At 34.9% G+C, this 19,345-nt stretch overlaps 2 protein-coding genes across 8 annotated transcripts in view; one reads left to right on the top strand and one right to left on the bottom strand.

Moving 5' to 3' along the window:
• The window catches only part of LOC143424893 (uncharacterized), a 100,948-nt gene extending 88,723 nt beyond the window's left edge, over nucleotides 1–12,225 (top strand). Inside the window, exons 13-22 of the mRNA XM_076897254.1 lie at nucleotides 427–7,527; nucleotides 7,625–7,834; nucleotides 7,913–8,275; nucleotides 9,249–9,578; nucleotides 9,652–10,162; nucleotides 10,240–10,421; nucleotides 10,503–10,650; nucleotides 10,729–10,935; nucleotides 11,389–11,504; nucleotides 11,793–12,225. Coding sequence (XP_076753369.1) covers nucleotides 427–7,527; nucleotides 7,625–7,834; nucleotides 7,913–8,275; nucleotides 9,249–9,578; nucleotides 9,652–10,162; nucleotides 10,240–10,421; nucleotides 10,503–10,650; nucleotides 10,729–10,935; nucleotides 11,389–11,504; nucleotides 11,793–11,908 — 9,284 coding nt within the window. The 3' untranslated portion in view covers nucleotides 11,909–12,225. The remainder of the gene's footprint in view (nucleotides 1–426; nucleotides 7,528–7,624; nucleotides 7,835–7,912; nucleotides 8,276–9,248; nucleotides 9,579–9,651; nucleotides 10,163–10,239; nucleotides 10,422–10,502; nucleotides 10,651–10,728; nucleotides 10,936–11,388; nucleotides 11,505–11,792) is intronic.
• A 453-nt stretch (nucleotides 12,226–12,678) lies between these two features.
• Nucleotides 12,679–18,754, bottom strand: LOC143424231 (uncharacterized). 7 transcript variants are annotated; one of them, XM_076896171.1, is made up of 14 exons: nucleotides 18,651–18,712; nucleotides 18,057–18,165; nucleotides 17,401–17,605; nucleotides 17,145–17,329; nucleotides 16,996–17,069; nucleotides 16,694–16,874; nucleotides 16,429–16,520; nucleotides 16,257–16,347; nucleotides 16,003–16,177; nucleotides 15,756–15,923; nucleotides 15,324–15,625; nucleotides 14,629–14,956; nucleotides 14,422–14,523; nucleotides 12,679–14,351 (listed from the first exon to the last, which is right to left on the bottom strand). In XM_076896171.1, exons 3-14 carry the CDS (start codon nucleotides 17,513–17,515, stop codon nucleotides 14,047–14,049), a joined length of 2,118 nt encoding a protein of 705 aa, XP_076752286.1. In that variant the 5' UTR covers nucleotides 17,516–17,605; nucleotides 18,057–18,165; nucleotides 18,651–18,712; the 3' UTR covers nucleotides 12,679–14,046. The 7 variants fall into 7 exon arrangements, with proteins under 7 accessions (XP_076752286.1, XP_076752285.1, XP_076752284.1 ...); XM_076896170.1 differs by lacking the exon at nucleotides 18,057–18,165 and having other exon boundaries at nucleotides 18,666–18,754; XM_076896169.1 differs by lacking the exon at nucleotides 18,057–18,165 and having other exon boundaries at nucleotides 18,515–18,723.
• Between the last annotated feature and the right edge of the window lie 591 nt (nucleotides 18,755–19,345).

Below are 19,345 nucleotides of genomic sequence, written 5' to 3'. Positions count from 1 at the left end.
TAGAAAACAAAACCATATAGAAAGGAAACTGTAGCGGTAAATCCTACGACCACGGGTTAGGAATACCTAGATGATAATCCAATAGAAATAGTAATCATAGATTTCTCGGATAAAATAAACCATTCCATAAAATAACCAATTTATAATTTACTAATACTTTTAGAACCGAACATAACCCGCAAGGGGAGTGTAGGCAAGGGTAAACATAATGTCTCGATAGAGAATAAATAAAAGAAAAATAAAAAAAAAAAGTTGAAGGGCAAATAGAGGAAAGGGAAACAGTGGAAAGGCAAGTAGAAAATGTGAATGAAGAACAAACAATGGAAAATCATGAAGAAAACAGTTCTTCGAAAGTTATTATCGAAGAAGAACAATCACTAGAGACAGCAAATGATTGTCATGAAAACATTTCCACACTACACAAAGATGAAAATAACCTAGAACAATTTGAAAAGAATATAATACAACAAGAAATAGAGGTAAAAACACAGGAAGCTACAAATTATACCAATGGCGAGGATAAAGATACAAATGCAAAAGTTATTCAAGACACATTATCACCATTAGATCATCATCCAATTGTAATGTCTGAAGAGGACGCAAAGGAAGAACACATAGAAGAAGAAATGACTTTAACTTTAGAATCCGATGAAATCGAATCGCATCTAGAAGAAAAATCTGAAAATGAAATAAATGTAGAGCCACCTAAAGAAATTGTTGAGAAGGAACAAAAAAAGTCTGTTCTTAACATGGATGACGATGCTGCTGATTCGTTAACTGTGGAAAAACTGAACAGTATTGAAACAGACAAAGATGAAGATAACACAATTCCTGAAGATGCTGGAGATCCAATGTTGATGAAAAATGGAAAGATATCGGACAAGCAAGAATTCGAAGATAATGATTCAAAAAGTGATACCAACAAGGATGATTTGAAGAATATCTTAGAAACTGCCAGTAATGTAGAAGAGATGTTTTCTGAAGAACAGTGCCAAAATACGCAAGACCCAGAGACAAGTATCTTGGACAATGGGAGCTCAATGAAAAGTGCAACTGACTTCAAAAACATTTTGAATACAGAAACGGATGTAATAAACGATATAGATGAAGTTTTTGAACAGTCTGAAAACTTGCCATTAGTAGAGGCAGAAATTGATGAATTAACTGAAAAACTGCCGCAGGATTCAGAAGACATTTTAAACAGGGACATGGAGGAAACAACTTTGTCGCAAGATATAGATTCCTTAGAAGGATTGTTAGGCCTGGATTTAATGCCAGAAGGTGAGGACTCTGCATTGAAGTCAACAAAAGCTGAAGAAGAAATTGAGAAACCTGAGCAATTGTCCAAGGTTGTAGACATGAGCATTTTATTGGAACAATCAAATCATAATTCTGATATGGTGCAAGCAACGTATTATATAACAGACGTAATCAGTAGTTTAACAGATGAAAATGTACCATTGGAAAGTAATACAGTGGAATCAGATGCGATTGCAGCTGAGGTCGATAAAAGTGAAGAAACTGAGGTTGCTGATATATTAAAAGTCGACGAAAATATTATTCCAGAGTCAGTGGACAAGGATGACAACATCGAGGAGTTGCAGGGGGATTTAAGAGATACTACTGATTTGGCAGAAAATGAGTTGGACATGGACTTTGAAGAAACTCCTATAGAATCTGTAGATGATCTCGAAGATACTGAGTTAGCCTCGGACATTTTGTTAGATAATGTGGACCACTGTGAAAATATGAACGATGCTCCGTCCGGTGTAGAAACATCTCAACCTGGCTCTGAAATTTCAGAACTGGAGTCGGCTGTTAAATTCCTTCAAGAATCCGAGGAACAAACTATGGATTCTCCATTGGAGCTGTCTCCTAAGATGGTAGAAAGTGTCACAGATGATATGTCGAAGCAAATAGAACAAGAAATAACACTTGAAAGAGAAACAGAAGAGAAAATCACTGTTGAGAAAGAAACAGAGGAGAAGGATGCAGTTGAAAGTCAAATAGAACAGGAGAAACTTACAGTTGAAAAACAATCGGAAATGAAATGCACAGTTGAAGAAGAAGCAGGAAAGGACAGTACCACTGAGAAGCATATAGAACAGGAAATTATGGTTGAGACACAAACAGAACAGAAGATTACAGATGAAAGACAATCAGAAACAAATGTTACAGTTGCAGAGCAAACAGAACAGGAAAGCATTGTTGAAGAGCATATAGAACAGGAAATTATGGTTGAGACACAGACAGAACAGAAGATTACGGATGAAAGACAATCGGGAGCAAATGTTACAGTTGTAGAGCAAGCAGAACAGGAAAGCATTGTTGAAGAGCATATAGAACAAGAAATTATGGTTGAGACACAGACAGAACAGAAGATTACAGATGAAAGGCAATCAGAAGCAAATGTTACAGTTGTAGAGCAAGCAGAACAGAAAAGTGTTACTGAAGAGCATATAGAACAGGAAATTATGGTTGAGACACAGACAGAACAGAAGATTACAGATGAAAGACAATCAGAAGCAAATGTTACAGTTGTAGAGCAAGCTGAACAGGAAAGCATTGTTAAAGAGCAAGTAGAACAGGAAATCATTGTTAAAGAGCAAGTAGAACAGGAAAGCATTGTTGAAGAGCAAGTAGAACAGGAAAGCACAGTTGAAGAACATGTACAACAGGATATCGTGATTGAAGAACAAATAGAAGAAGAAGTCGTAAATGTAAGGCAACCAGAAAGCAAAGTCATAATTGAAAAGCAGATAGACGAAAAAGAAGCTATGGAAAAACAAATAGATGATGTGAACATGATTGAAGAACAAGCAGCAGAATGTAATAAAGAAAACTCTTCTCCTAAAATTGTTATCGAGGAGGAACAATCAACAGAGACAAAAAATGATTATCATGAAAATATTTGCAATCTTACTAAAGAAAATAATATACAAGAAGATAAAGAAAGCAATCCAGAACAATGTAAAGAAAGTGAAGCAGAAATAGAAATGGATGCAAAAACACAAGAAGCTACAAATTATGCCAATGGAGAAGAAGATACAGCTTCGGATGTAAAAGTTATTCAAGACACATTATCGCCATTAGATCATCATCCAATTGTAATGTCTGAAGAAGATGCAAAAGAAGAACACATGGAAGAGGAAATGACTCTAACTTTAGAATCCGACGAAATTGAATTGCATGTAGAAGAAAAGTCTGAAAATGAAATAAATGCAGCACCATCTGAAGAAGTTGTAGAGAAAGATCAAAAGGATTCTGTTCTTTACATGGATGACGATGCCACAGATTCGTTAACTGTGGAAAAACTGAACAGTATTGAAACAGACAAAGATGAAGATAACACAATTCCTGAAGATGCTGAAGATCCAATGTTGATGAAAAATGAGGAGATATCAGACAAGCAAGAATTCGAAGATAATGATTCGAAAAGTGACACTAATAAAGATGATTTGAAGAATATTCTAGAAACTGCTAGTAATGTAGAAGAGATGTTTCCCGAAGAACAGTGCCAAAATACGCAGGACATCGAGACGAGTATCTTGGACAATGAGAGCTCAATAAGAAGTGCAACTGACTTCAAGAACATTTTAAGTACAGAAGGAGAAGTAGTAAATGACATAGACGAGGTTCTTCAACAATCTGAAAACTTGCCATTAGTAGAGACCGAAATGGGTGAATTAACTGAAAAACTGCCACAGGACTCGGAAGATATTTTAAACAAGGACATGGAGGACTCAACTTTGTCGCAAAACATAGATTCCTTAGAAGGATTGTTAGGTCTGGATCTAATGCCAGAAGGTGAGGACTCTACGTCAAAGTCAACAAAAGCTGAAGAAGAAGTTGAGAAGCCTGAGCAATTATCCAAGGTTGTAGACATGAGTATTTTATTACAACAATCAAGTCATAATTCCGTTATAGTACAGGCCTCAGATTATATAACAGACGTAATCAGTAGTTGTTTAACAGATGAAAATGCTGTACCATTGGAAAGTAATACAATGAAATCAGGTGCGATTGTTGCTGAGGCTGATAAAACTGAAGAAACTGAGGTTGCTGATATATTAAAAGTCGAGGAAAGTATTATTCCAGAGCCATTGGACAAAGATGAAAATATTGAGGAGCTGCAGAAGGATTTAAGAGAGAGTACTGATTTAGCTGAGAATGAGTTGGACATGGACTTTGGGGAAACTCCGTTGGAATCCGTGGGTGACCTCGAAGATACAGAATCTAAGCTAGAATTGACTTCAGGCATTTTGTTAGATAATGTAGACCAAAGCGAGAATTTGAATGATGCTCCGTCTGGTGTGGAGACGTCTCAACCTAGCTCTGAAATTTCAGAACTCGAGTCGGCTGTTAAATTCCTTCAAGAATCCGAGGAACAAGCTATGGATTCCCCGCTGGAGTTGTCTCCAAAGATGGTAGAAAGTGTCGTGGACGATATATCGAAACAGGCAGCTGCATCATCTCTCTTTGTACACGACGAGGACATATGTGAGAATACGTCAGAGTTAGAAGCAGAATTGCAGAACATTACAACAGATTCAATTTCTATTTCTGAAGCGGAAATCATCTCTGAAGCCGCGAAATTGGAAAGCGAGAAGAAATTGGCCGAGCAAATTAAAATTGATGCTTTGCAGGACAAGTTCGAGGCGAATGTAGACAATGGAACAATAAACAGCGATGCAAGTAAAGAAAAGATTACGGTACCTGAAAATTCTGAAACCAAATTGGACGTAACAGCTTTTGAGAACTCTGAAATGCAGCAGGCAGCACCAGTTGTAGAAAATAGAGAGGCACATGAACCGGTGGTGAGTCTGCCTCAGAATGTTCTGAAGACATCTGATCCTATTCCAAAAGTTTCAATTCTGGAAGAACGTCTGAAGGAGCCGCCCAAAATAGAAATCCCAACTACGGATATAACAAAAGTTTCAATGTCTCCGACCACCTCCAAAGATAATCTCTTGATTCAAAGGGATGCAAAATTAATGGCTTATCAACGAATGTTAGAATCACCAAAATTATCGGACAAATCGGAACCGAAGCTTATGGATACACCTCGAAAGGACTCAGAAAAGCACGACTTCGAAAATGTTGGATCTCCAAGGATTATCTTAAAAATAGCAAAGTCTGCTATCACTGACTGTGGTGAACCAAGATCTCCTAAGAGTCCAAAGATTAGATCTGCGACGAACTCGCCGAATCCTGAGGACAGCCCAGGCCAGAAATTAGGGAAAATCAAATTGAAATTATCCAAAAGTGGTCATCCTTCGATAATATCTAACGAGAATATAGAAGAAATGGGGCAATGGTACACGGAAGGTTCATCGTCGCTATCCCCAATTGGTATGAAGATAAAACTATCAAAAACCGGGGATGCATCTATAGTTTCTTCGGAGAAACACGAATCGATCGAGGATTCTAAGGAAAGTAAGCACAAACACGAAGAGATTAAGAGGACAGAATCACCAATTGGAATGAAAATTAAATTATCAAAAAGCGGTGATGCTTCCATAGTTCAACAAGACTCTAAAGAGATACAGATGAAACATAAAGATAAATTAGACATGGTTCAAGGAAGTCCAAAGAGGACAGAGTCTCCTATTGGAATGAAAATCAAGCTCTTAAAAACCGGAGATGCCTCGATAATACAGCCAGAGAGGCAAGATCTTCAAGAAGAATATAAGGACAGTGCGCAAATGAAACCAAAAGAGAAGTACGAGTCGTCTTACGATTCTCCCAAGAGGACTGACTCTCCTATTGGGATGAAAATCAAGCTGTCTAAAACAGGAGATGCATCAATTGTCTCTCCTGACTTGCCAGAGGAAAGCAAAGAAGCGTGCAAAGTGAAAGAGAAATTGGAATCTTCTCCAGAAATTCCGAAGAGGACCGAGTCTCCGATTGGAATGAAGATCAAGCTAGCGAAAACGAAGGGTGGAGCTTCTATAATACCTATGGAAAACACTGAAGAGTCGAGGGAAAAGTTAGAGGTTTCGGATATCCCAAAGAGAACAGAATCGCCACTTGGAATGAAAATTAAATTGTCTAAAACTGGCGATGCATCCATCGTACATTCAGAGGTGTTGGAGGAAATTAAAGAAAAAGTGGAGCTAACTCAAGATACAGCGAAATCAATGGAACCATCGTGTGGAATGAAGATAAAAGTAATTAAGTCAGGTGAGATATCGCACGTTGAGACGATTACACCAGAAACTAAAGAAGAATCAATAGAGACCATACAAGAATCTCTCCCGAAAGTTGAATCACCAATTGGTATGAAAATTAAACTTTCTAAATTCGGTGATGCATCCATAGTTCCTTCGGATAAACAGGAACAGTCGGAAGACACTAAACTTCTTCAAGAATTACCAAAAAGGACGGAGTCTCCTCTTGGAATGAAGATCAAACTGTCCAAAACTGGCGATGCATCTATCATACAGCCTGAATCATCGGAAGATGCAAGTAAAACAACACGTACAGGTGAGGTAGAATATTCTAAATCCACTGATGCTTCTTTAGGTATGAAGATAAAGCTATTAAAAACTGGAGACGCGTCCATAGTCGATTCGGAAAAAAAGGACAGGCAACAGAGACGTCGAGATACTGAATCGCCTTTGGAGATGAAAATTAAGTTATCGAAAACAGGTCATCCAACAATCGTGGCCTGTGACAATCAAGCGGAAGTTATGTACAAACCTAAAGAAGTTACCGACTCGTCTCAAAGCTTTGCTCAGAGATACAAAGAAACTGGACAAGCCGGTCACAAAGAACCTGCGCTGAAGATCCTTAAAACTGGCCATTCGACTATCCTGCAAAGCAATCGTTCGGAACTGACTATCGAGCCAGTGCAAATACAGGGAAAGAAGCCGGACAATATGGTTGACATATCTCCAAAGCGCAAGGATATTACCATAGCGCCGATCGAGCCCAAAAAGTCCAAATTGGAAGCTCAGTTCACGCAGATGTTGCCAGAGGTTACTATTCAACCTGTGACGGCTAGGGAACAGAAACAGTTTCTGTTCGATCCGAAAAACAGCGCGATTAGCTTTCAACAAATGACCGTGATAAACCAAGAGATCAGTATTACTCAAGTGAGACCGCAAAAGTCAATGGATGCCTCTATGAGCGAGAAATTAAAGGACATTCTATCAAAGAATGTGTCTAGCCCTTCGATCAATTCTGACTGTGAAATTATTGAACATCGACCAGAATTAATAATAGTAAATGAAAACTCGAATTCTAGCCAGGACGTTGTGATAATTGAGGAAGTAGCTCCGAATAGAATGCCAGAAGTTAAGGTGCCGAAGAAAAGAGGTAGACCCAGAAGGAATCCATTACCGCAAGGAATTACGCATGCTCCCCCTCATTTGTTAATATCAAGAGATCCTTTATCTTTAGACGACACGCAACAGATGCAACAGCCGCAAGTACATTACCCGGAATCAAGAGAGAACGAGAGACCTAAAAGGACTTGCAGGAGTCAGAAGAGTTACGCGCCTCCTAAAAGAGGCAGAGGACGAGGTCTGTACTTTTTATACATTCAACGTTATATAGTACACAGTGCTCTCTTTAATATATGTCTCGTTCATTTTTGGTTTTTTCTTTTTCTGTTCGTTAGGTCGGGGAAAACGGAAACTAGACATTGTGGATCCTCAGATAGCGAAGAAAGCCAGGATAGAGCAAGATTTAAATGCGATAGAGGCTTCAACAACGGCTGTAATAACGATAGACGATTCTGGGATGCAGCAAGAGGCATTCACGAAATCGTCGGAACTGTATAAAGTTTTGAAGCAACCGACAATGGATTCTAAGATGACTAGTTTGTCGGGTAAAGTCGTAAAGAAGATTATGGGGCAGAAGAAGGATGGAATAAAGTGTGGAACTATAGTTAATAAAACGCTTTCAGACTCTATGGGTATGCAAACGGAAATCAACAAAATGCCGGACATAAGACTGCCTAAACCAATATCAATTGATCTTAAAGATAAGAAATCTCCTTCTGAAATCGTTTCTGAAAAAATGCAAAAGCTCACGGCGAAAGTAGAGTCCGAGAATAAATTCGATAAACCAATGGAGAATGCCAAATCTGAGAATATGCTAATACCTCCCGGGCATCCTAACTGGTTGACACCACCGTCGAAAAAAATGATGGAAAGTGCTACAAAACACGAAAATCTGTCTACAGTGCAAGTGATAGACGAGGAAACAAGAATGAGTGCGGAGTCGGGGTCGAGATCTCAAACTCCAGCGAGAAATATTTCTGCTCAAGGTACGGTAATTGTCTTATATTTTTTATTATAGTTACGCATAATTTATTAACATAGTTAGCCAACACAGTAACAAGTATTACTTATGCACCAGTAGCAGTAAGAATAAAGCAATATTTGCTGTAGAAATAGCTAGTACAGGATAATTAAACTATCTTTGAAGAAAACGGTTTAGCTTTTAATATTTTTCAATAAACAATTAGAAATAGTCTTTGGACAGAAAGATAAAAAGTCTTGAATGAGAGTGTTGCAGTCTAAAACAAATAAACGATCTTCGAAAGCTTGTGATTGTCTCCCTTCAGTTATAAGTATTGATGCATAAATATTAATACCTATATTTATACATTATTTTTTGTCATTTATTCTATACTAATTATGTATCCTACATAATCTATATTTCTGGCTATATTTCCTAAATGTAAAAGTTGCTGAAGGGTAAACGATAGTAAGATAGCAGGATGCATATATGAGCCATAGATCATATGACTAAACTAAATTAAAAGATAAATGTATTGGTAGACCTCCAAGCAAGGTATCTATAAATAGATCTTTTCTTGTGTCCTAACATATCTCAAGTACCTAAATGTGAAATAGATGTATTTAAATCAAGCAGAAAATATACTGTTACTTCAGATCATAATGAACGTTAAAATGTACAGAATTGCAAGACGATCACAGATGATCACAGTGCTTTACCTTTCAATTATGTATACTTTCGTTCAAATATTTTTGTCTTGAAAAACTTAATATGTTAATGTTGTGTGTTAATCTCATCTGTGAATTTCATCTCAGTGTTATTAACATTTCTCTACAACCCTGTTTACTTATTTCATTTTAAACATAAATATTTTGCATTTCTTTTTAACATAATTTCTATGCTACAATTAAAATTGCAATGTATTATAGTGTTGTAGTTGGTTATGTCTTTACACTCGAGAAATGTATTATATTTTATTTTAATAACCACTGTTGCAGCCTCTGAAACAATAGTAAATGAAGAGTCCCAAGGAAGCGTACTTAGTACCGCAACCACAGAATCAGAAAAAGTGAAAGTCAAGAATCGAAGGATGGAAATTAATTTTGATCCAGATGAGGGACCATTTACTGTCGACAAGATTGCTGAGTACGAATGGCCACTTGATCGTAAAGGTGAAACTTTCATGATACAGGAACAGATATCGCAATACCTTGGTGTAAAGTCTTTTAAGAGGAAGTATCCAGACTTGAAGAGAAGGGTGGTAGACATGGAAGAAAGAAACTATTTGAGAGAAAATGGATTGGTTAGCGAAGCAATGTGTGACATGGGTAAGTAATACCAATTGTACGTGATTTGTTTTGCTCATTCAATTGGTATATTAAACTCTTGGTATTGTCATAGGTTTAACTGCTATATGCAGTTCAGAAGTGTTGGATGTAATGTGTAGCGATTTTCCTGACCAATACGAGGAATATCGTAAACATATGCGTGAGAAACAAGTAAAGGAACATTCCAAAAAGCAAAAAGAATTAACAGCAGCCGCGAATGCAGAAAAAAATAGAATTGATCTAGCAGAAATGGCTGTTCAGTCTGCACTGTCTTGGAATATCAGTTTAAACAAAGCTCGACGAGAAAATAGAAAGTGCAGCTTAGATTTACAAACATTCACGATACATGTGCCAAAGAAACAACAGAAAGTTGAATCGGAACGAAGAATTGGTAATTATCCTGTTGCTTTGATACCAGGTCAATACACGGACTACTATCGTGAATACACACCAGCGGAGTTACGATATTATCCTTTGAATACCGTCCTTTACGGTCCTATGAGACCGAACGAACGTAAATTCGATAGCCAGTCGGAGGGGTCTCAGAGTGACAGCGACAGTGATTCATCATCGGATGATTCGAGGTTCGTACTTTCTTTTTATAACTGTTATAACATTTGAATGTTTCTTGTGAAAGGATAGTTGTCTATTTTTTAAATAGTTCGTCTTCTAGCGAGGGCACGCAAGATACCGAAGGTTCTCAGTCCACAATGGACGAGGTAGACATGGAGATAACAAATCAAAAGGATGAAATCAAATTGAAGTGCAAGATGTGTTTAAAAACCCTAAACAAAGATAGTAAAAATGAAGTATTAATTCAATGTGGCACATGTAATGGGCATGGTATTTATTTGTATATTACTTATCTCACGAGTATATTTTTATTATTTTTCTTAATAAAAATTTGAACATTTTTCATTGCAGTTCATCCGTCGTGTATAGATTTAACGTTAGATATGGTTCCTCACATTCAATCGTATGCATGGCAATGCACGGACTGTAAAACTTGCGCTCAATGTCATGATCCCGCCGACGAAGATAAAATGCTTTTCTGCGATATGTGCGATAGAGGGTACATCTTTCTTTCACTTCCCATTAAAGGATACGATGTTCAGTATAATGTTTACATATAATATTTATTGTCTCTTAGGTATCACATTTATTGCGTTGGACTCAGACGAGTACCCCAGGGGAGGTGGCACTGTCAGGAGTGCGCCGTCTGTGCGAATTGTGGATCAAGAGAACCTGGAGGTATAAATTCCGATAGAAATAGTGTTGCCCAGTGGCAACACGAATATAAAAAGGGCGATAAAAATACTCGCGTTTACGTTTCAACGTTATGCGTTCCATGCTCAAAGTAAGTGGTATCAAATTCTCTTCTTTTTATCTTATGGTGTAATGTACGAGTGAAAGTGTGATTCAAAATACACATACTAAGTGCTAGTCATCAAGTCTTCACGGGGCTTCATTACTGCTTCACGATTTCCTTGTGTAATCCATACTATATAAAAACTCCTTTTTTATAAAAATTTTTCTACTAATGTTTCGCGCTCGCAGTATCAAACTATCTGAATCCTTGGATCATGAAAATTATGTATGGTGGATACAAATGATTTGATCGATTAATAACGTTATTGGCGATCAGATACCAATCGTTCGTGTTTATCAAGTCTATCTGTGATGCATGTTTGAAAACTTAAAGAATCAACCAAGGTTCAGATTGGTCACATCAGTTACATACTAAATTCTGGCATTATAATGAGCATTTGTCCAAGTTTCACTAACCCCATAATCTTTATGCAATAACAAGGCTATGGCGAAAGGGTCGCTATTGCCCGCACTGCAGTCGCTGTCATACTGCCCCAAGACTCGACCTGGAAGCGAATCTAGTGCATTGCAGCGCATGTGACAAATATCTGCACTTAGGTATTGACACAAATTCCATATAATTCCGCTATGTATTTTTCATTGCATGCTCATGGCATTTGCATGCTTCATTGAATATTTGTTTCTGAGAACAATTCGAATATTTCGAATTAGGTATGAAAGGTTTCAGGTATAGTAAAAATGTAATGTTATTCAATAACTTGTATGTGACAGTATGACATAGAGAGAAAGAGAGAGAGAGAGAGAGAGAGAGAGAGAGAGAGAGAGAGAGAGAGAGAGAGAGAGAGACGCACCTTTACTGTTAATACGATTAATATATGGTTACAGGTTGCGTGGAGACCAAGGGACTATCGTTAGACAGGAAAAATTATCTGTGTGACTTTTGTGCGTCGAATCGCCAGCAAATGGTGAAGTCATTAGTATCGAAAACATTTAAAACGTAGATAAAAGCGAAATGTATCATTTCTGTTTGAACTGTGTATAAAATGTGAACCACGTGCGTAGAGAAACTGATAAATTAGGGAACATTTTTATTTGTATGGTAATGGGTGCATCGTGGAGATTCAAGTGATTCGTTTATCGTGAGATATTTCAGTGTGAAAGAAAAAGACGGTTGTACATAATTGTATGATTATAATCAATTTGAAAAATTGACATTTTGTTACAAAACAGTGGCTATATTTAGCTACATATAAAATCTAAAATATAAAAAAATCTCATTTTAAACGTTAACGTTAAGTGAAAGTTTTAAAGATTACAATTTTGTTTATAATTTTTATCTTATTATTTTTAAATGTGGACTGTCTTTTGTTAATGTCAAATCAAATTCTTTTTTTAAACAAATTGTGTTCATAATTTATTTTCTTTTTTATCATATAGAACGAAATTGCGTATATAAAAGTAATTATTGGAAGACTGCTTAACAAAGTTATATAGATTTTATGATGATCTTAAATATTTCTTTCTAAATGTATATATATACATATATATGTAAGGTGCTGTTTTTTTTCTTCTTTTTCTTTTAGTATTTACATCTATTATATACATAAGTCTAAGTTAATATTAAAAATTAATTTTTATTTACAAGAAAACTTAATAACTCTATAATTTATTAGCTGTGTAGATTTTCTAAAAAAGAGAAAAAGAAACTGAAAATACCTATGTATATTTAAGGCAAGAAGGAAGTATAACAATATAAGAAATGAAGTAGCAATTTCTTAAAAATATATATCACTTTCTTTATTTTTCTTTGCAATATAATCCTCGGAATAGTATTTTGTTGCGAGAGTTGTATGCCTTGCAAATATCTTTTTTACATATTTATAGTAACGCAGTATCCACGTCATTAGCAGTATGCTTCGTGTTCCTCGTGTTAGAAATTTATCTTTTCCTTAACATTCACACGTAATTAATAACCAATTGCCGTTTTCTGAACTAATTACATGTTTATAATACATTGCAAGAATGTTTTCAGTTGTTCAGTATTATGTACAGGAAAACAAGAGGACCGTATTAAAAATGATTAAAATAACGACCAAATTGCAAAGTACAAACTTTGGTGTATCGTTGCATGTGTTATTAATTACTGCCAAAAATATTCTAATATATAGAATATCCCATTTTTGTACAAGACGTAACATTTCTAAAGCGTTAGATCAATAATGCAGAGACTACCGAGGATTTACACAGTACCTTTTTGCGAAGTAGATTTTTTTTTACCTTTTTTGCAAAGCTACAATGTCTGCCATTACGATACAAAGTTTAAATGATAGCGGAACATTGGCAGCATTTCAAATGTGAAAAGAGATAATCGTTTAGAAGTGCGTGTTTTGAATTTCCGCGTATCGTTCCATTCCTTTTTTTATATTTTTGGTATTTTTTAAAACTAATATTTTTTTTTTTTTTTAGAAAGGACATAAATACTAGATTTTTCATATTTGATGTTAAAATTTACAGCTTCCCTTAATACGTCTGATATATTTTTTTGTTCTTTTAATATTCAGTTTACTTTGAGCGCTACTATAAAAATGGCTGTGCACGCTTTCAAATTCTTTCATAAAATCACACACTTAACACTCCGCACGTATCGTGAAATTGTGAAAAATAAAAAATAAGTTGAGCAAAAAACGAGGCGTAGCATACAGTACACGTTATGAAGTGACAAAACGTGTTTTGCATTACGTTAGAACACTTATACTAACGAGACAAAATGATTTAAATATCACTAAAGTCCCGTTGACTAGCCGAATATAAAATACACTATCGACAGATGTCAAGTGAATTCTGAGCAAACCCAACAAGCGATCAGTAGAAAAGGTGAAAAATAACTTGTTTATATTCGAGCACTGATACTGCTAAATAATTGTCCTTTAGAATATATAAAGTTTTTACAACCGTGGTCGAGTATTCTTATTAGCCGTTACTAACGATTTTCTTGTTCGTACTAAAATCGATTTGTTTCTGGCTCGTATATCCACTGGTTGAAATAATTTAAACGGCAAATAAAATCTTTGCAATCTTTTTTACGGCGCAATAATGTTTCTTTGTAAATAATTGACAACGTAAAAACTATTGTTAGGCTTTACTCGTGTCTAATACCACATATTGATAAAAAGGTACTGAAATTATGTAAGTGCGTTGCCGGTATAATGGTAGTAACTAAATTTCGTGTAGAAAATTTAGAAAGAACGTCCTGAACAAAGTTCGGTCCTGGCGAACTGCCGACTTTGTAGAAGATGCGTAGATTGCATGTCGGATTTACTGTTTGAGATCCTTTTGTAAGCTTACACAGTAAATACTCGAATGCCTCTGTTAGTTCGCTTACGGTTAATTCTGTAGAGGGTAAACACGATTCCGTGGCTAAATTACCAGTTGAATTGGACGAACCTAATTAAGATAGAAGCCTTTTTTATTTGCTTACGAAAAAGTAAAATGATATTCAGACAAAAATATGTACCAGTGGACATGTAACACACAATCGCTGAAACATTATTTTCATAATTCCATCTACGCCTTATTGCCACTTTGAAATTACCTACGCATTTACCAGTTTCTTCGTCTGTAACAAAATAATTTTATGAGAAAGTTACCCATTGATAAAGATTACTGTTTATTCTTCATCTCTTTTCTTTTTTTTTTTTTTTTCTTTCTTCTTTATACTTACATTCAAACCTATTATTATCTCTATGAGCCCAAACGCACCATTCAACCTGAGCACCACGTGGAAGATTCGGTACAACGATGTAATCCACAATAGCATTATTTGTTCGTTTCTCCCATTCCTTTCGTGCATCTTGTATATAACTAGAATGAGTCAAAAAACAAATACCTTGCACAATATCCCTGAGTTGCGTATTCGAGTCCATGGCTTTAACAATACGATCTATATGCCTCAATGTTAAACGACATTGCCTTTTAATATTTAAGTCCAGAATGGTCATACTACCAGGCACCAATGGTATTTGTCCAGCAACTGAAATAATATCACCCACCTGTCGAGTAAATAAACATTCATTTCGTTATTACTCTTAATCTAACAAAGTGTATCAAAAGTTATATAACTTTTCTTATCACTTCTACACATTTATTGTGAAAATGATAGTTATTCTTTTGTACGGATATTTAATTAAACATAGGCTAAAAATAACGTTAATGTTTCTTTACTGTTACTTATTAAGTACTAAATTTCTTATTTTCATTCTAAAAAATTTTATTTTGTTTACCTCACTGTTGTGTTTCTTTTGTAAACCAGATGTGTGTGCGTGCGCGTGAATGAATGCGCACATACACACATATTGTCTACATATACACACAGAGACGCGCACGCAAATTCGTTTGTAACGGGGGTAGTACACTCACACGAACAGCTTGAGAGTAAGGACCAATGTTTGCAGGTGCCCAGTGACTTATGCTCTGAACATGCATTGTATGTCGTTTGTTAATTTTCTTATCACCACAGTCTTGAGTTTCCTTATAGGCTATAGCATCAAGTACAACATGTATATTTAACGGACATTCCACGCACACGCGGACTGGTGGATTTGTCTTGCTCAGACATGAGATATATGCTTCGTTTATAGATATGTAATTCGACATATCTTTTATGTATAACGTTACAGCAACGATGTCCGATATTTGAAGATTTTCCTTTTTGACTAGACCTAGACAGTCGATACGAACGTTTTATCAATCTATGTCAAAATCTATATCCAAGTATTCTATATAATCAATATTATATAGAAACAAAAAAATTAACCAAAATGTGGTTTAAAAGACTTAAAGTTTACCTACTGCTTAATTTCTCCAATGCCTCTCGCATTGCGGATTTTGCATCCGGATGTTTCCCAGCAATACCACCAAACCAGTACCAGCCGGTTTGGTTTCTATTTACTACTGGCACATCAGGATAGTCTTCTTCCTCGTATAAAATTTCCATAGGACTCGGTGGGTTAAATTGACCTATGTCATTTATATACATTTAATTGATTCGTTATAAGGTGTAGTTTAAAAAAATAATTGAACTTATTAAAGCCATTACCAGAACTCGAAGACTTTAGATTACTGCCTGTACAGTCGTGTTCATCATTTTCATCTTCCGATAAATTACAGCCGTCATGCAATTCTGGACCAACTATTTCTGCAATATAATCGGATGGGGTTTTAATAGGAACACTTTTTAGTCTTTCTTGTAACGTTAGTCCTTCAATGCCATCCTAGAAAGACATTTCTTTCCGTTATTTTTGCAAATTCACTGACTTAAATTCTTCAAAGTACAATATTATTTTTGCTTACATTTTTTTCTTGTACATGAATTTTTTTAAAATTTAAATATCCGACGGGTGCTATGTTATCATTTGAGTGTACTACACTTTCGTATTCGTCTCTATAATAAACGAAAAAGCACGTAAAATGTATGCTTTTTGCTTTGTAGTTAAAAAACCAACAGTAAATTTTATTAACTTACATTACAATACTTTTACTGAATAATGGACAATCTAATGTAAAAGTTTCATATTCTCCTCCTTCTCCGCATATGTTAACACCATATTTCTCTTTCTACAAATAAATATTTAGTTGTTATTTTAACATATATCTGCTTGTTTACAATCTAGTACATTTCTTTGCGCATACTTCTTAAGGAACTATTTACATTTGGAATGCTTCCAATGAGACATGAAATCAAAGGGAACTCTTTTGCATCAAATTAATCATTAAGACATTTTACTTACTATTTTGGCAAGATGGGACTGCATTTCAGAAAGTGATTTACCCAAATGCCTAGGTTCAAGTCCTAAAGCTGCCACTTTAATTATAACTGAATTCACAGAACTTTCTATCATTTCCTTGAACAGCTCATCCTGTTCTCTTCTCCATAAATATGACAAAGAAACAAGACCCAAACGACTACATCTGAAAGTAGATTTTTGCTATTAGATGTTTGTATACTTACAAAATTACTATATCTATATTTTCTGTACTGAATATTTTAATTATTAATAACAAAACTTCACAATTTTCTCTAAATAATTACACATTTTCCACACGAATTCGTTGATAATCACTCAGAATAGATCCTGATGAAACAGCTTCTACATTCTCTCTTTCCTATAAATACAATTAAGTTAAAACAATTAAGACAATGAGATTATTCTGCATATAAGTGTACTTATTATATATTACCTTCACTTTACTTAACAACCTAAAGAGATCCTCAACCTCATCATTTTCTGTTGGATAATAATATTTTTCTTGCATTTTTGATCTACCAAATGTTGGCTCGCGATACATTGGTAAGCCTATCGCCTCGGCTATATATTCAACACCTTGATATCCAACAGTTTGAAACATAAATGAATCTAGTTCATCTATAAATCATTTCTTTCGTCAGTTACCTAATATTTAAATAGGCTGATATACTTTCTTATCTATTATTTACCCTTTCCAACGGGATATAAATTAGCTAAGGCCACAATATCATGGCCCGCAGCTATACATTGCATCATATTAAAGCAAGAATCTTTACCGCCACTGACTAACGCGACAACCCTCATTTTTGCTATTTTACACTCAGAATCTCTCAAAACAATTTATCAAGAGCTCAGTGTATAGTTTAATCTCAATATATTATTTCAGATAATCATCTGTAATAAAACAGGGAAAAGACCTATTGACAACAATAATTTTGTTATCATATCAACATAACAAATTTTTTGTATAACTTTGTTGCAACAACAAATAAGATTATACAAACTATTTTTTTTAAATATCATATGTAGATCTAAGTGTGTGTGAATGCATAAATAAGCTATATAATTATATTTATGTTTTATCATATGTATATATATACACATATAAATCTGTTAGAGATCAAGAAAATGACTTAATGATTCAACCACTCATGAAGAATCATTATTTTCATTCCAACATTTTATAATCACAGGACAATTAAAAAGCACAGATTATAATACAAATAAATAAATATGTAAAATGAAAATAGCACAGTTATAAGAGATTCTACATGTATTTAAGATTACATATGTATGTTGCTTGTGAGTATATACTAAGCCAAAATTAAATTTACAAGGTACATACCGACATGTGTTTCTTGAATGGTCTAATTGTACAAATAATACGATTTAATCATTATCATTACGTGACAAATATTTGGGAATATCCAGAAAAACACATTTTTCTGTCCACCCTTAATTTTTAACATGCTTCCAAGGAAAAGAACAAATTTTCAACAATTCCCTTGAATAAAATCCGACAGAAGAGTAGCACGAAATGAATACAGAAATATTCAATCAACTTATTGATATTAATATGTGTAACAATTGGCTGACGAACAAAAATTAAGCACTGTACTATTCTAAACAGTAAACGTCACATAATCCGAAAAAATCCCAAGAAATATTGAATTCTCGTTAGGAAATTTATAGAAGTTGACCAGTCGAAATACAGAGACTGAGGGAAACTGACTTTATACACATATATCTGATAAAATATTAGAAAAAAGATCAACGATTATTAAGGAAAAAAAGAATACCTACGGAGAGATTTTTTGGTTATTGCCGATGTCGGCTAAACGGGAAATATTACGGAATGACGCCCAGCAACGAATTGCACAGGGAACACGAACAATAATTTCGAACTTATGTATGCTAAAATAAACTCTAAATTCTCAACAAATGTAATATTTACATTAAATAGGCGACGAAAGTTCCTTACACGGCAAAGTCTATCAGAGACTGCGATTGCTTGATAGTGGCGCCTCTCCGCGATAGAACTTTCAACATAAACCGTGCAATTGAGGTTATGACTTATTTTAATCCTAACATCGTTTATTACGTTTTCTAGACAAGTTTATTTCCAGTTTCAACTTTATTGATAACTATGCTCATTGCCAATTACGAGCGTTGCTCGAAATTTTGTCAAATTATTTAAAAAACTGATGTCGCCCCCGAGAGATTCTCAAGAGTAATTCTTGCGACCATACCTCGTGACATCATCAATGTATAAAATATATCGATGTCTCGTTATTTCAATCTACTTCTACGTTATAATTTACCGATTGTGATATAACTCGTGTTGAATTATAATTATAATTTTTCTTTTTTCATGTATATTTATTTATACTTTTCTTATACTTTCATAGGTGTCGTAAAGTAAGGACGCAACTTTATTGCAAGGATGGGACATATAGCTCTAAGTACCAAACATTATGCATATTAGTATATGAATGGTATTAGTTTGGAATAGTTTTCAAATTCATGCTTTTTCAAATTACATAACTTCGAGTTGTTTGTTTATTAACATCAACAGTGCTTGTTTAAGCTTTAGTTGGCATACCCTGACTACAAACATATATATAAATGGATCAG

This window comes from Xylocopa sonorina, chromosome 6, assembly GCF_050948175.1.
Source record: "Xylocopa sonorina isolate GNS202 chromosome 6, iyXylSono1_principal, whole genome shotgun sequence".
Classification (NCBI taxonomy): Eukaryota; Metazoa; Arthropoda; class Insecta; order Hymenoptera; family Apidae; genus Xylocopa; species Xylocopa sonorina.
Note: the sequence above shows the minus strand (reverse complement) of the source record. Positions and strands in the feature narration are given on the sequence as shown.